General features: G+C 47.5%; 1 protein-coding gene across 5 annotated transcripts in view; it reads right to left on the reverse strand.

The window, feature by feature from the left end:
* Positions 1–17,132, reverse strand: part of CLMN (calmin) — a 127,611-nt gene that overhangs the window by 22,641 nt on the left and 87,838 nt on the right. For all 5 annotated transcript variants that reach the window (XM_083165782.1, XM_083165784.1, XM_083165785.1 and 2 more), the window contains exons 2-3: positions 12,294–12,355; positions 1,329–1,424 (exon numbers count right to left, since the gene is read on the reverse strand). In XM_083165782.1, coding sequence (XP_083021908.1) covers positions 1,329–1,424; positions 12,294–12,355 — 158 coding nt within the window. The remainder of the gene's footprint in view (positions 1–1,328; positions 1,425–12,293; positions 12,356–17,132) is intronic.

The raw sequence follows: 17,132 nt of genomic DNA on the forward strand, positions 1-17,132 counted from the left end.
TAATAGGGACAGTTGGGAGATATGCACTTTGTAGTAGTAAAAATGCTTTATTTGATTCATAAAGCTGCTTATATCTTCTATTTTAGGACTGTTGTAGCCTTCCTATATGTGTGTGTGTGTGTGTGTGTGTGTGTGTGTGTGTGTGTGTGTGTTAAATACAGAGACTTCTATTTAAGGATCTCCAGTACTCTCTTTAGTGAAATGACCACTTACTGATTATAAACCCAACTAAGTGCTCCCTCTAGTGGAACATTTAAACGCTTCATTAACCATGGTATAATGCAGGTCTTATAGGTGACCTGTGGCATTTCAGCTTCTTATGGAACTACCCCTCCCAGCATGCAATGTCACAACTCTGTAGCTATGCCATAACTGCAGCAGGGCATGCTGGGAAGCGTAGTTCCACAGCAGGAGTGACACCGTTTGCCTACCGTGATGTTTTACAGGCAAGGCTAAAACAGGGTTGCCGACCCTCCCGCATTTCGCGGGAGTATCCCGCTTTTTGATTCTTTCTCCCGGTCTCCCGCTAATGTACTTGATCCTCCCGGATTTTAGCCTGCCTGGCAAAAAAATCAGTGACTGCCATGCGCAAGTCACAAAGCGGCAAGCGCAGCGCCGACGGTACCCTCTGTGCGGCTGTCCTATTAAATGACAGCCGGGGACCGGATGTGGTCAGTCACCATCATAGCGGCAAGCCGGCAGCAGCAGCACAGCATGGGGCAGCCGCGGGATCATCAGCGAGCAGCAGAGGAGGAGAGGACGGAGGCTACACTCAGGACTCAGGAGCAGCAGAGGGCAGGCCGGCAGCGCCGCAGATGACAGTAAGATAGCGGCTGGCTGCTTCGGCACTTCCCTCCTGCTTCTCTCCCACTGCTCCCCGCAGCGCTGTTTACTGAATCAGGCTGTATCTCAAACCCCCGCCCCACTCAATACAGACACCCACACTGCCGCTGCTTCGTAAAAATTGTTCCCCTCCCCACTGCCTTATAACATTTTTATGAAGCAGTAATGAGGGTGCAGGAGGAGAGGAACAATTATTTTTATAAAGCAGCAGCAGCAGCAGCAGCAGCAGCGTGGAGGGAGGGAGGGAGGGAGGAAACAAGGATTTCAACTTTGAAAAATGTACGTAGCGCTAACTTTCTGAAGTACTATCTGAAATGTACTTTGGATAGCTCCGCCCATGGCCCCGCCCCATTTACATGCCGTAAATGGGGTGGGGCCATGGGCGGAGCTATCCAAATTACAATTGAGTGCTCCCACGCCCCCTCTCTCCCGCAAAGCCCAGCTAAGAAGTCGGCAAGTATGGGCTAAAATAAACAGTCACCCACCAGCTTCTGCCCCGTGAGCACCTCCAACAGCGCCATCAGCATCTTCCCGTCTTGTATATCAACAAACAAGTCTTTAACTTCCATGGGCGGGCTGCACTGTAAGAAGAAGAGGATGAGAGTGATGGTTATCATTAGAGCAAAGCATTGTGGTCACTGGATGTATTCAAAACAACCTGAACTTTATAAGGCTGCGTAGTTTTGAACACTGTAAATCACAACAAACACACCCTGCTTATTACTGGATATAAAATAGGCCTGTGCCATTTATTTTACCATAAACAATGGCTACCAGGGAGTGCCCGCTCGTAATAAAAGCTTTAATAGGTGGGTATTTATGGTGCCACAAAATAACATGATTCAGATTAAGGGCCAGATTCTCTAAGCATCAAAAGTGATAAAATGGAGAGTGATAAATAGCCAGCCAATCAGCTCCTGCCTGCCATGTCACAGCCTGTGTTTGAAAAATGTCAGGCAGGAGCTGATTGGCTGGTTATTTATCACTCTCTATTTTATCACTTTTGAAGCTTAGAGAATCTGGCTCATATTCTTTGTCTGCTTGTAACCGAAACACTGCCATCTGCTGGCAGCGAGTGAAAATACATCTCTTTCACACACACAGAAACACAGAGGCAATCACAAGGTAGCAGACTCGCTTTCGTAGATTTTGCTTCGAGGGGGCTTGGGCTAGTCATAGTCTAAATCGAATGTGTACACAACGTTGTGCGATTCGATCCCGATCAAATCGGGACTGAGTAGAAAATTAATCGGACCACGGGTACAGGGCTTAATTCATACCCTCCAACATGACCCATTCCATTAGGTACAAAATGCTCTGTTCCTGGACTTCCCTGCCAGTGGCAGTTACAGAGGTTGGACTCCAGCACAGTCCAATATTGAAAGAGGGGGTCACATCAACTGTCAGTAAGTCCAGGACAGTGATGTTTGGGATGGCAGCTGGTGTGGCTCCCCTTTTTGAATATTGGACTGTGCTGCAGGCTCACATCTGTAACTGCCACTGGCAGGGAAGTCCAGGAACAGAGCATTTTGTACCTAATGGAATGGGTCATGTTGGAGGGTATGTTAATATGTAAATTGACAGTTGGGAGCTGATTGGCTGGAGCACTACCACCTCTTTATGGGGATAGACACTTCTCCAAGCTTCATACATTTACACCATTGGGCACTATTTATATTGATATTTGGGTGGGTTCCATTTTTTCTGTCCAGATTTTTCTCTGCACATGTTACATCTGCCCCACCTGCAGCGCAGCATGGTTTTGCCCAGTGCTGTGCTTTTTTTTTTTGCATTGCGAACAAAGCTGAATCAGGTCATTGTCCAATGTTAATTCAAGATCTGGGACAGAGCTATGGCAGGCCAGGACCTGTTTGCGATGTAGCTGACATGGTTACGCGCTACCTCAGGAGCTTTCCAAGGTGTTAAAAATAATATTCAAATAATTCTCTAACGGGTTCATTAAAAAGGATGTGAAGCTTGCCAAAATCCTTTCTAATGAAAAATATGGTTCCAAATATACAGAGAAAATGAGGAAATGAGGTAAGAGCAGAAAACACGTTTAGTTTCTGCGCTGGAACCTTGAATATCAGCCGCAAACTTTGAATTGCAAAATACGATCACACCACAAACAAGCTGGAGGAACCAATTTGCATTATGGAAGCATTTGTATCCATGAGGACGAGGGTGGATGCAATATTAAACAATGAAAAGTCATGTAATAATGATAAAATAGGGTTAGAGGCATACATGCCTTTAACTCCTGAAACGGCCAAGGGGCTCTCGTAATTAGTGTGGTACTCCTGGACCACGGGAAGTGATCAAGTCTCCCAAATCCGGTGTTCATTGCCTGCACCACACCTGCAGCCCCCACCCCCTTTGCTGAATCGCATCACTGCCACCTGCTTTACAATGCCAGTAATCTGGGCATTAAATAGTGGGGTCGTCCTTGCCCTCATACCGCCCAACTTGGATGATCACACTGCCCAGGAACCCGCATCCGACTCTGGTAAAACCCTTCTTTGTAGTTACCCTGGTCAGATTGCTGGACCCGGGAATTTTCAAAACGTCCTGTCACACTGCACAGTGACCCGGGTCAGACCCGGGTTATTTGTACAGTGTGAATGAGTGGCTGCTTCCCGACAGGTTGTGGATGTACAGTAACATGAAAACAGTGCTACCAGTCAGTGCAAAGCCTGCCGCTTCCTACATACAGCTATGTCCAAAAAGTTAACGATGAACTCAGAAAACTGTTTTGTTCTTAGCAGAATAATTAGCACACACGTGGCCAGATTAACAATAGGGCAGATGGGGTAACAGCCCCATGCCTTCACATAAAAAGAGGTACATTATAATGACAACCACATGGTCAGCCATAAAGAATTACGCCCAATTACATCCTTACTGTAAAGCACAAACTTATTTGCTCTCTTATTTTCCTCCGGACCCCTGGCTCATTTTGCTGGGCCACCGTATCTTTCAGCCCATGAAGAACCTTTGCAATCTGGTGGACTATTATACAATACAGAATACATATTATATCAATGCCTATTTCCCTATAGATTGTAAGCTTGTGAGAAGGGCCCTCCTACCATTTGACTGTCAGTAATTACCCAGGTTGTTCGATCCCTATTTCCAATTGTAAAGTGCAACGGAGCCCGCTGCGCTGTGTAAGAAACGGTTAATCAATAAATAGTCCCCCACACCCTGGAAGAGGGGTCATCCCTCACTTACTTGCCCACTACCTTTTGAAGTGTTTGTGTGCTTGTTATTGGTAAATTAGATTGCAAGTTCCACTGGGTTGGAAGAAAAGAGGGTCTCTTGGGACATCCAGGAGGTATAAGTGCTAAATAATGTGTGACCACGGATCAGAGGAAACAAATGCATATACAGGTTGAGTATCCCCTATCCGTGCATCCCCTATCCGAATTATTCCAAAAACCGTGGTTTTTGGAATCATTCGAATTTTTTTTTTTTTTTAACCCCCCTAACCCTCTTTTCATACTTACCAAGTCCCAGGGCGTCCACAGCAGGCCTCCGGCATCTTCTCCAGGGTCTCTAGCGGTCCCAGGAATGCATTGCGCGAGTGTGCGCGCGCGCCGGTGACGTCACCGGTGCGCGCGCACACTCGCGCAATGCATTCCTGGGACCGCTGGAGACCAGGAGAAGATGCCGGAGGCCTGCTGTGGACGCCCGGGGACTGCGCGGACTCCGAGGGACCACCGGACACCATCAGGGGACAGGTAAGTATGGCTACAAAAATTTATTCCAAAAACCGGAAAATTCCCCTATCCGGAATGCTCTTGGTCCCGAGCATTTCGGATAGGGGATACTCAACCTGTAATTACTTTATAGGGGAGTTTTCCATAAACTGGACAGAGAACAACGGGGGTTATTTTGGTTCACTCGCAAAAGGCACAATCACTCCCTAATGGACGAAACCATGTGCACTGCAGGTGGGGCTGATGTAACATGTGCAGAGAGAGTTAGATTTGGGTGTTTTATTGTTTCTGTGCAGGGTAAATACAGGCTGCTTAATTTTTACACTGCAATATAGATATCAGTTTGAAGTACAAACCCCAAACAAATCTAACTCAGTCTGCACATGTTACATCTGCCCCACCTGCAGTGCACATGGTTTTGTCCAGTAGAGAGTGATTGTGCCTTTGCGAGTGAACCAGAATAACCCCTAAGGTCAATAAACTTGCAGATGAAGATCAGCGCTGAGCTACGTTCTACTAAGCATCTTCTCTCCTTAGATGTCTGAATCCCTTTAATGTCTACTGTGAGGATCAATGCTCAGCTGTGAAAGTGTCTCTTAATCTATATTCCTGTGCATCAGCAAACCGTGGCGGCCACGGCGGGCTCTGCAAATACAGATTTCTGTTGCAGAAAGAGAAATAAATACGGGCCAGATGTACTAAGCAAACTTTACTGTTCCCAATTGTAGTCCACCTAGACTGTAAGCTTGCGAGCAGGGCCCTCCTGCCTCTGTGTCGGTTTGTTACTACCCAGTTTGTTTAATCACTGTTGTTTCCAAATGTAAAGCGCAACGGAATATGCTGCGCTATATAACTGGAAATAAAGAAATAACGGCACAAAAAGTGCACATTTTTTTGCAGTCATAGACTCGCCGCTCACCTACACCAGTTGGCTGTAGTGTATAATGGTGGGTGGTCGTGTGCTGTAGCCCTGGCTGGGGGCGGCGTTTTCCAAGGGGGTGGTGGTGTGTATAATGCTGGTCTTTTCCCTAGGGGGGGGGGCGGGTTTGTGTAAAATGAAACTTTGTGTGTATAACGCTGTCAATCAATCCTGTAACCCCGCCCAGCATTATACACACAGTGTGACAGGTCTGGCTAAATATATGAGCTATACCGTATTTGCCGGCATATAAAACATATGGGCGTATAAGACGAAACCCAACATTTCCACTCAAAATATAGAGTTTGTTATGTCTTACTAATATGTCTATCCCAACTGAAGTGCACCCGGCGTATAAGACGACCCTCCCAGATGGAGGCATGTTTTTCAGGGGAAAAAAAGTAGTCTTATACGCCAGCAAATACAGTAGTTATATAGTGCATGTTACAGTTTATTTGATTTCGTACAATAAAATGAGACACTTTAACCTTTCCCAGGAAACTTTAGGCAGTCGGTGGAAGTGATCAGGAACCACAAGTCCCAGCATAATCCTTTGACTTGAAATGTCGCCGGTGTGCGCTCCGACGGATCACGCACATTACAGAACAAAGGTGTTGTCACATATCGGTAAAGCCTCCTCCTGATACTGTGCGTGACAGTGTTGGTGCTAGTTCCAGAACACGTCTTGCACGCCTATGATGTAAACAGTGATAACGTTATGTCTCCATTACAGCAGCAGAGATGTCAGAATTCTCACATACACCAGGACCCGCTGACATGGTAGGTCCATCATGCAACACATGCCAGGGCTGACTGTGATCAATCATTGTCTGGCTGAGCATTGCCATGTGTCCTAAAGCAGTCATTCAAACAATCTCTAAATGAGGACCTTTTTCTGGTTGAATTGCAAGGCTGCGAATTTGCAGCCTTGCGAGTCCACCAAATGCCACCCTGAGAATTTTAATACGCACGCCCCCCCTCGCACAGCACATTCGTACCCACGGGCTGTGAACGGATGTTTAACATCCATTCGCAGGCTGTGGGGGAACACCCCGATTATTCGATGGTCGCCAACCATCGAATGATGTGGAAGGCACACGCACATCTAAGGTTACTGTGAGGTGCGTCGGCATTAAGTGGGCGGGCAGCTGACGTCCGGTGATATCAGCTGCCTGCCCCCCGGCGCCCACATCACCAGGCAATCTTCATGGGAATACCCAGCGTTTTCATGAGAACGCGCATGAAACGCTGGGTGTTCCCATGGGCACGACTATCCGCCCCCCGGCCGCAGCCTTGGGTGCTTGCACCCAGCGAACAGTCTGTTTGCTGTGGCCGCACGTACCGGGCGTATGCACATGTGCAGAAATGCAGCTGCGTATACGCAAAACATCGCTCCCCGTGAGAACGTACGGTCCTTGCGAACAGACCAGAATAACCCCGAGTGTGAGCGAGGTGCTCAGTGGTTCTCTGGTACCGGACACAGACCAGGAGTCCAGCGTAGGAGCTTAGTTTTTCTCTGGTACCAACAGAGAGTAGGAGTCCAGCGTAGGCGCTCAGTGGTTCTCTGGTACCTGACACAGAGCAGGAGTCCAGCGTAGGAGCTCAGTGGTTCTCTGGTACCTGACACAGAGCAGGAGTCCAGCGTAGGAGCTCAGTGGTTCTCTGGTACCTGACACAGACCAGGAGTCCAACGTAGGAGCTCAGTGGTTCTCTGGTACCGGACACAGAGCAGGAGTCCAGCGTAGGAGCTCAGTGGTTCTCTGGTACCTGACACAGACCAGGAGTCCAACGTAGGAGCTCAGTGGTTCTCTGGTACCGGACACAGAGCAGGAGTCCAGCGTAGGAGCTCAGTGGTTCTCTGGTACCGGACACAGACCAGGAGTCCAGCGTAGGAGCTCAGTGGTTCTCTGGTACCTGACACAGAACAGGAGTCCAGCGTAGGAGCTCAGTGGTTCTCTGGTATCTGACACAGACCAGGAGTCCAACGTAGGAGCTCAGTGGTTCTCTGGTACCGGACACAGAGCAGGAGTCCAGTGTAGGAGCTCAGTGGTTCTCTGGTGCCTGACACAGAACAGGAGTCCAGCATAGGAGCTCAGTGGTTCTCTGGTACCTGACACAGAGCAGGAGTCCAGCGTAGGAGCTCAGTGGTTCTCTGGTACCTGACACAGAGCAGGAGTCCAGCGTAGGAGCTCAGTGGTTCTCTGGTACCTGATACAGAACAGGAGTCCAGGGTAGGAGCTCTGTGGTTCTCTGGTACCGGACACAGACCAGGAGTCCAGCGTAGGAGCTCAGTGGTTCTCTGGTACCGGACACAGAACAGGAGTCCAGCGTAGGAGCTCAGTGGTTCTCTGGTATCTGACACAGACCAGGAGTCCAACGTAGGAGCTCAGTGGTTCTCTGGTACCGGACACAGAGCAGGAGTCCAGCGTAGGAGCTCAGTGGTTCTCTGGTGCCTGACACAGAACAGGAGTCCAGCATAGGAGCTCAGTGGTTCTCTGGTACCTGACACAGAGCAGGAGTCCAGCGTAGGAGCTCAGTGGTTCTCTGGTATCTGACACAGACCAGAAGTCCAACGTAGGAGCTCAGTGGTTCTCTGGTACCGGACACAGAGCAGGAGTCCAGCGTAGGAGCTCAGTGGTTCTCTGGTGCCTGACACAGAACAGGAGTCCAGCATAGGAGCTCAGTGGTTCTCTGGTACCTGACACAGACCAGGAGTCCAGCGTAGGAGCTCAGTGGTTCTCTGGTACCTGACACAGAGCAGGAGTCCAGCGTAGGAGCTCAGTGGTTCTCTGGTACCTGACACAGAACAGGAGTCCAGCGTAGGAGCTCAGTGGTTCTCTGGTACCTGACACAGAGCAGGAGTCCAGTGTAGGAGCTCAGTGGTTCTCTGGTACCGGACACAGAGCAGGAGTCCAGCGTAGGAGCTCAGTGGTTCTCTGGTACCGGACACAGACCATGAGTCCAGGGTAGGAGCTCAGTGGTTCTCTGGTACCGGACACAGACCAGGAGTCCAGCGTAGGAGCTCAGTGGTTCTCTGGTACCGGACACAGACCAGGAGTCCAGCGTAGGTGCTCAGTGGTTCTCTGGTACCGGACACAGACCAGGAGTCCAGGGTAGGAGCTCTGTGGTTCTCTGGTACCGGACACAGACCAGGAGTTCAGGGTAGGAGTTCAGTGGTTCTCTGGTACCGGACACAGACCAGGAGTCCAGGGTAGGAGCTCTGTGGTTCTCTGGTACCGGACACAGACCAGGAGTCCAGCGTAGGAGCTCAGTGGTTCTCTGGTACCGGACACAGACCAGGAGTCTAGAGTAGGAGTTCAGTGGTTCTCTGGTACCGGACACAGACCAGGAGTCCAGCGTAGGAGCTCAGTGGTTCTCTGGTACCGGACACAGACCAGGAGTCCAGCGTAGGAGCTCAGTGGTTCTTTGGTACCGGACACAGACCAGGAGTCCAGCGTAGGAGCTCAGTGGTTCTCTGGTACCGGACACAGACCAGGAGTCCAGTGTAGGAGCTCAGTGGTTCTCTGGTACCGGACACAGACCAGGAGTTCAGTGTAGGAGCTCAGTGGTTCTCTGGTACCTGACACAGAACAGGAGTCGTGATAGGACGACATACCATCCCAATTATACTCCCAATACATTACTGCATTACCTCCTCCCCTCTAGATTACAAACCAAGTCCGTCCTAATAAGGCTCTGACACTACCAAGCGCCAGCTCTCCACTCCTTCCTGCATCAGTCTCTATGGATTATTAACTCCTTCCCCATTTAACAATTTGTCCCAGTAGAATATTAAAACGGATGCTTGGTGCACTTAACGTTCCATTTCATCATCGCGGCAGCCAAGAGAAGCAAAACAGTTTTGGCTCACGTCAATCCCCCAGGTACACGTTCCAATAGATGATTTCACCTGACAGCTGAAGGGTACCAGGGTTAGGGGGAGGGGCCAACAGGCCAATCCTTCCATTAAAAAAAAAAACATATATAGTTTGAAGCAGGAAGAAAACTTTTAGCCAAGCAAAACTGCTCCTGTGCCTGAAAGACTTTACGTGACTGGTATGGGGCGGGGGGAGATACAGAGTTTTACATTCTTCATGATCTAATTATCGTTCGCTAATAGCTTTTTCAGAAGCTAAATACTTCAGAAAGCCAGTAGCAGGTACAGTATAGGCGGGGGTACAGGTCCGCCCCTCTAGTGATACAAATATCCAGTCTGCTTTAGAAGTGAAGGTAAAAATGCAACTTTGCCCACAAACAAAAAAAGCGTCTGTATATTTAGATTTCTGCAGTATGTCATATGCTTTACTGCCTGCTGCAAATGTTGCACATGTACTGGCGTCCGAATCTCAATCAGAGAGCCACTAATGAATGCCCCGTATACACTTCGCTATATTTAGCCCGCCCGACGCTCACACATGCCGCCGTCGCCCCCCTCCATAAACATCCATTCGCCGTCTTTGGGGCTACACCCACATCATTCGATGGTCACCGACCATCGAATGTGGTGCACACAGGCAAAGCTAAGACACTCTCAGGGTTCTTGTCTTTCGTGTTTCCTGCCTGAGGACTGGGCGGGCAGCTGACATCCCGTGATGTCAGCTGCCCGTTCCTGGCACTGTGTAATTACCATGGGAGCACCCAGCGTTTTAATGGGAACACGCCCCCTGCCCGCACTGGAAAATTGTGTTCGCCGTGGCGGCTCGCACCCGGCGCATACAAGGTTGACATGGGCCAAAGGTTGACACGGGCCAAGGTCGACATAGGCCAAGGTGGACACCTGAATAGGTTGACATGGGCTTAGATCGCAAGGTCATTAGGTTGACACATGCATTAAGTCTACATGGCAAGGTCAGTCAACATGGACACCGTATCGGTGCACCGCGTGCGCTCGCCATGCACACGATTTTATTATCCCAACATGACCTACTGGATGGTTGGGCATGAAAACCTCATGTCGACCTTTTGACTGGCGCCCTTGCCCGTGTCGACCTATTGCATCTAATGATTAGTGTTGATCTAATGATCTGTCGACCTTGACCAATGTCGACCTTGACCAATGTCGACCTTCACTGGTTCACCCAATGCATGTTGACCTTATTGCTGTCAACCTAATGATCCTGTACCCCTTAAAACACAGGTAATATTCACGAAAACACAGACTATGGATTCATTAGGAACATTCTCCAATCCGCGGTGTCGGTGTACATTGCAATGGTGCAGCTGGAGACGTGGTTATAGAACCATAGGGGAAGGATGTGGAACCCCAAAACCCCGGGAATTTTATAAGCTCTCTAGTAGAAATGGTAACAACCATCGATGATGCATAATTATCGATGGTTTCTGGTCGATGTAGAATACTTCTGTCATTGCCAGATGGTTTGCCCACATCGATGGCACAGCATAACCGAATATTTGCCATTATTATTTTCCCCAAGGTGTTGGGTCACAGAGCATAGCGTCACCCCTGACACCTGCGAGGTGGTTTGCCGAGGCTTTGGCCCATGGGCAAGATAGTCCTAGAAAAAGGATGACCATAGTATGCTGCCATTTATGACTATTTGCACCATCGGCATCAATGTCTACCATTGATAGCCATCCCTACTCTGCCTCCCCCACCCCTTCAGTAACCCTGTATCTGGAGAAGGGGAGACACTGGGCTGAATAGGGGGGGGGGGGGGGGGGGGGGGGGGGGGGCACTGTGAGTATTCTGGCTGGGGGGGGCCAGAATACAGTTTTTTGAAACTGGTAATTTTTTATTTGTACACAGACAATTTATATTCAAACGTAGCCGATTGTCATATATAAGTGAAACTTCATCTTTTTGCCGGATTATTTTTGCTAATAGATTAGTGGTTGTCAGAGACAATGATCATAACGGATTCAGTATGATTTCTCGATGGACGTTTTACCGGCAATCGTTCTATCAACACCTATTGACCGACATTCAAAATACTACTGTAATAATCTGATGCATTGTATGTTATTCACAATGATTGCAACAGTGAATAATAACCAATAACATAAGTGACAGCTGTTGTGTACCTTGTCCTGCCCCCCAAAACAACCACACCATCCCTGGACGGGATATGGTCATTTGGTCGACAGTATGTTGGTCGACAAGCATTGGGTCGACACCATTAGGTCGACATGGTTCTAGGTCGACATGTGTCAAAGTCGACATGGGTCTAGGTCGACATGGGTCTATGTCGACATTGGTCTAGGTCGACACAAGGCCCCCAGGTGCACCAAGCATTAGGTCGACAGTGTCTAGGTCCACAGTCACAATGTCAACATAGGGGTTTTCACTGTTTTTTAAGCCGACATATGCCGACAGGCGGTATTTCGTGCACTACCATCCACTAGGGCGTGGTGGGAGAATAAAATAGTGTGACAATAAAATAGTGTGCCGAGCGTAGCGAGGCCCCGTGCCCGAAGCATAGCGAGCGAAGCCGTCACTGTGTCACATTCGGCCAAAAAACAATGAAAAACCCCATGTCGACCTTTTGACTGTTGACCTATACACTGTCGACCTAATGCTTGTGTTGACCTAATGTCCTGTCGACCTAGACCCATGTCGACCTTCACCCATGTTGATCTAATGGTGTCGACCTAATGCTTGTCGACATCATACTGTAGACCAAACGATCCCAACCCCCCTGGACTCCAATGGAAGAATGCCCCCAGCGGCAAAGTCCTACCTATTAGCCTCTGACTCACTGAAACAATTCTCAGGAATAGGAGAATCACTGTTTTATTCCTGTTCATATCAAAGTTCAAGACAAGTCACAGAACGCAGATCTATCATACGGTACCTTCTCCAAATGCAGATTTATCCATCGGGTAAATGTTCTCTTCTGTACGTTCTCCCGTTCCACTAGGAGGAAAAAATTAAAAAGACAAAATATGTCATTCGAAAATAAATTAAATATGATTAATATAATTACAGTGCAATTCTTTTGGGGGGAGGGAATTGGTACATGACCCAAGGCTCAATTGCAAGTTTATTGAAATGTATTTATTTATTGTTTCTTATATAGCGCACACATATACTGCAGTATAGTTGAACATTCACATCAGTCCTTGCCCCAGTGGAGCTTACAATCTATATTCCCTACCACATGTACACGCACACTCATTCACTCTTGGGTTAATTTGTTGAGAGCCAATTAGTCTGCCAGTATATTTTTGGATTGTGGGAGGAAACCGGAGTACCCGGAGGAAACCCACGCAAGCATGGGGAGAATATACAAACTCCGCACAGTTAGAGCCATGGTGGGGGTTGAACCCATGACCTCGGGCTCAAGATTGTTTCCCTTACTGTGGTAGCCTGTTCACTCTATCCCTGAGCGATCCCACCCATACCCTGCCACTGGTTTTAGGACACCAGTGCAATTATTTTTTTTTTACAGTCGGCGCCCTGCTTCCTGTTTCCCGGCCTGCAGCCAGACAGGTAATGGCGGTCATGGGGTGGACCCACAGCGTTTCAAGGGTATGTCCACAAAAATGCTGGGCGTGCCCGCCCCGAACTCGCTTAAATCCTCACAGCCGCCGAGTCACTCCTGGGTCACGCGGTTGTAGCGAGCGACGGGACGACGAGGAAAGATAATTTGATGGTAAGTAACCATCAATTGATTTTACTCTGTGCAGGCGCTTGCAAACATACGTTTTCAGCCCTGTACAGGGGCATGGACAGTCAGGGGGGCTTGCGTTTGTCGGGATGGCATTAACCGAACACATACAGCCAAGTGAGCAGGACTGAATTGGGCCCCTGTTGTGGAAGGGCACCAAATGCATTGCTTTGCCGGGGCCTACAATGCAGTTAAGACATCCCCCCCCCCCACTCTTTTCCATAAATGACTGTAGGAGGAGAATGGCTGAAGTGTGGTGGATTATGTTATTAGAGAGCGAGGCAGGGAATGTGCAGACAATGAACTGTGTGCGCTAGTATTTGTGATTATGTCAATGCATAGACTCTGTGTGCAGGCCATGGTGATATTCTGCATAACGCAGGGCTGGTGCTCTGGTCTCTGTCACTACAAGTGTTGAATTCAGTTAAAAGCCGGGTTACGCCCCATCCGCTGCGTGTGTTACGCTATTATATCATCACTTCTGTAAAGTGCGGGTGCATCCAGTGCAGCTGTGATTACTGTACGGTGCAGGACTTCCTCCCAGGATGTATACACAGGCTCCTCTGGGCACTGTAAACCACTCAGGTGACATAAGTAGGCCTTGTGATAACGCCGACACACATTCACAGCCATGGTGCGTCATCACTTACCAGATTGTTTTTCACAAAGAACACTAGTTAAAAGCCCGTCAAAATGACGGCTTCTGCAATGTACTTTAACTTTGAGCTGTGACAGTTTTTACTTTAACTTTGAGCTGTGACAGTATTTAGCCCACAAACTCTCCACCCTAGTCCCTATCTGCGCCTACCCCATACCGGAGAGGAGATCCAATGCTGCACATCAGGGAGCGGGGAAAAGGCTGATGTCACAAAGACCAGCCCCCAATCCACACAGCCCCACGGGGAGGGGGAGGGGCTAAAATTTTGCAAAAAAGATGCGATTCGTGTCAGATCGCTTAGAAATGGGACTGGAAAAGGTCACACAGTAGCGCTGATCTTAACTGGTGTTACTTTTATGTTTTAATAACTAGATTATTATTATCCCAGTAGGTACTTGTGAGTTATCCGGGCTGCCGATTTTTTCATCACGCCCGAAATCGTGGGCATCGCGTCGGTCGTGGCCGTTATAAGGAGCCGCGACGCGATGCCCACGATTTCCCATAGACAGTAATGTTAAAAGACGCGATGGACCCGATTTCCCATAGACAGTAATGTTAAAATAAAATGACAATGTGAAATTGGCCAATATGTTTTAAAAAAAAATGTTTCATGGCCCCCCACCACCGTTAACGCCACCCCGCTATTGACGCCAACCCGAAGCGTGGCGAGCGCAGCGAGCCCGCGAGGGGCGGCGGTACGCGTCCTCCGACCTTTTCATGCCCTACTATCCACTAGGGCGTGGAGTGAGAATAGAATAGTGTGGCGAGCCCGAAGCGTGGCGAGCGCAGCGAGCCCCGCGAGGGGACGCGGACACCTTCACAGGTATCCGCGTGCCCTTGCGGGCTTCACAGGTGTCCGCGTGCGCTCGCCACGCTTCGGGCTCGGTGGCTCGCTGCGCTCGCCACACTATTCTATTCTCACTCCACGCCCTAGTGGATAGTAGGGCATGAAAAGGTCGGAGGACGCGTACCGCCGCCCCTGGCGGGCTCGCTGCGCTCGCCACGCTTCGGGTTGGCGTCAATAGCGGGGTGGCGTTAACAGTGGTGGGGGGCCATGAAACATTTTTTTTTAAAACATATTGGCCAATTTCACATTGTCATTTTATTTTAACATTACTGTCTATGGGAAATCGTGGGCATCGCGTCTTTTAACATTGCTGTCTATGGGAAATTGGGTCCATCTCGTCTTTTAACATTACTGTCTATGGGAAATCGTGTCCATCGTGTCTTTTAACATTACTGTCTATGGGAAATCGTGGGCATCGCGTCGCGGCCCCTTATAACGGCCACGACCGACGCGATGCCCCCGATTTGGGGCTAAATCGCGGGCATCGCGTCGGTTGGGTGTCCTTAAGTTAACCAAACTTAAGGACAAAATCGGCAGCCCGGATAACTCACAAGTACCTCCCAGTATATAACTCAAGGCACAATTTATTTTAATGTTGGAGTGTGGTTGCAGCCTTCTTTTTAGGAGGATTGTGTACCTCCCACACGTGTAAACAAGGAGAGTTATAGTGGCAATCAAATAATTGTCACTAAGAAAGCGCAACTGCACTCCAATAATACACGCTATTCACTTAATCAAGATGAGAATTTATTTAAAAATACATATTATAACAATTCATGCATGGAATACAATTCATAATAAAAAACACACTTAATTAAGAACATTGACCCCACAAGGTTTAAACGATACAATTGAATTGAATAATATAGAAGGACTTCTGTAAGGAGTGTTCTTTAGTAGTTATATATGATAGATCATGTATTCATAGTCGGGCCATGTCCACTTAGTAATAGGTGGTAAATAGAAAGGAGGTTCCATATATAAAGTAGCAACATTCACAGCATGTATCATGGAAATTATATAGACATGTTGGCCTTTTCATATATATTTTATAATAATACATTGGAATCCCATTAGTGTTAATATAGGTAATCATAGGTAGGTGACCCTCTTACCAGTCCCTTATGTATGTTTAGTGTTATTTGTTGTATGTCCATCAGTATGTACTGCATTGATGTAGAATTGAGAATTAAAAAATGATTATAGCTATAGAATGAAGTATTATAAAATGACTAAATAATTATAAAAATAAAACCTAACAAAAAATAAGTAATATATCCTGGTTAGGAATATGATTAGTTAGGAAAGGGAGGGACATGTGTATGAACATACGTTCTATATGTATGTACATGATGTATAGATGCATGGACAGTGTCCATCCGCGATCATAGTGGCACTATACACTTAAATCAATTAATGAATTTTTTTATATATGTGTTTTTTATATATGCATTTTTAAGTAAGATTTTTTTCTTCTTTTTTTCTTTTTAATATACGAAATTTTATGTTATAATTTTTGTTCAGTGTATATGTCTAATATATGTGCAAAATTATAGCGAGTCCTGAGGCAAAACAACAAAACAACAAAAAAATAAATACACAAATAAAGAGAAGTAGGCATATGAGGTATTGGCTATATGAGTGAGGCAATGCCCTTTTCAAAAATGGAGATCGGAATTGGAAGAGGGCGGAAGTCGTAATGAATAACGAGAAACTCAGTGTTTAAGACTGGATACAATTATGAAGGCATAAAGATCTAAATATGTATGGATACGAGGCATAGAGGCAAAAACGAGGCTTGGTTAAAAAGTTAAAATGGCTGCCAACAGATCTAAGATTGGTGGACTGAGAATGAGGCTTGAATTTGTTTGCAAATATGGCCGCCGCTGTCTATATATAGAGGCGGCGATAACGAGGCGTGGAACGCAAATCGCGGAAGTAACACCGAGTGCCCGCGAACACGCCGGCTATAAAAATAGCGTCAGTATGAATGGGGATTCATCTGAGGAAGCCGCTGATACAGTTCCAAGGCGGAGAAACGCATATGTGGAGCCCCATTATCTTTCCAGTACCCGTGGCCATCTGAAGAGAGGTCTCAATACTCTGCGGTATTCATCTGCCGGTAATTCTGGGTAAAGCACCTGGTTCAACACCCAATCCCTGGAGTGCTCATCCTCAGTGGAGGTAGAGAGCAAACTCAGAAAAAGGACTTTTGTGGTGATATAATCATTCAGAGGAGACATCTTTAATAAGCCGAAGTTTGGGACTGGTAACTATAACGATTTTTGCCTCACTCATTCTACATATCGTAAAGCCATACAAAAAGCCTCATTAAGCCTCACTAGAGACTAAAAACCAGCCTCATCAAGTGCCTAGAAATAGGACTCTTTATGTTATATGTTGTATGTCTTGTCTGTGGGTGTTTTTTATTATGAATTGTATTCCATGCATGAATTGTTATAATATATATTTTTAATTAAATTCGCATCTTGATTAAGTGAATAGCGTGTAATTTTGG

This window comes from Crinia signifera, chromosome 12 (assembly GCF_055691185.1).
Source record: "Crinia signifera chromosome 12, ASM5569118v1, whole genome shotgun sequence".
In the NCBI taxonomy this organism is placed as follows: domain Eukaryota; kingdom Metazoa; phylum Chordata; class Amphibia; order Anura; family Myobatrachidae; genus Crinia; species Crinia signifera.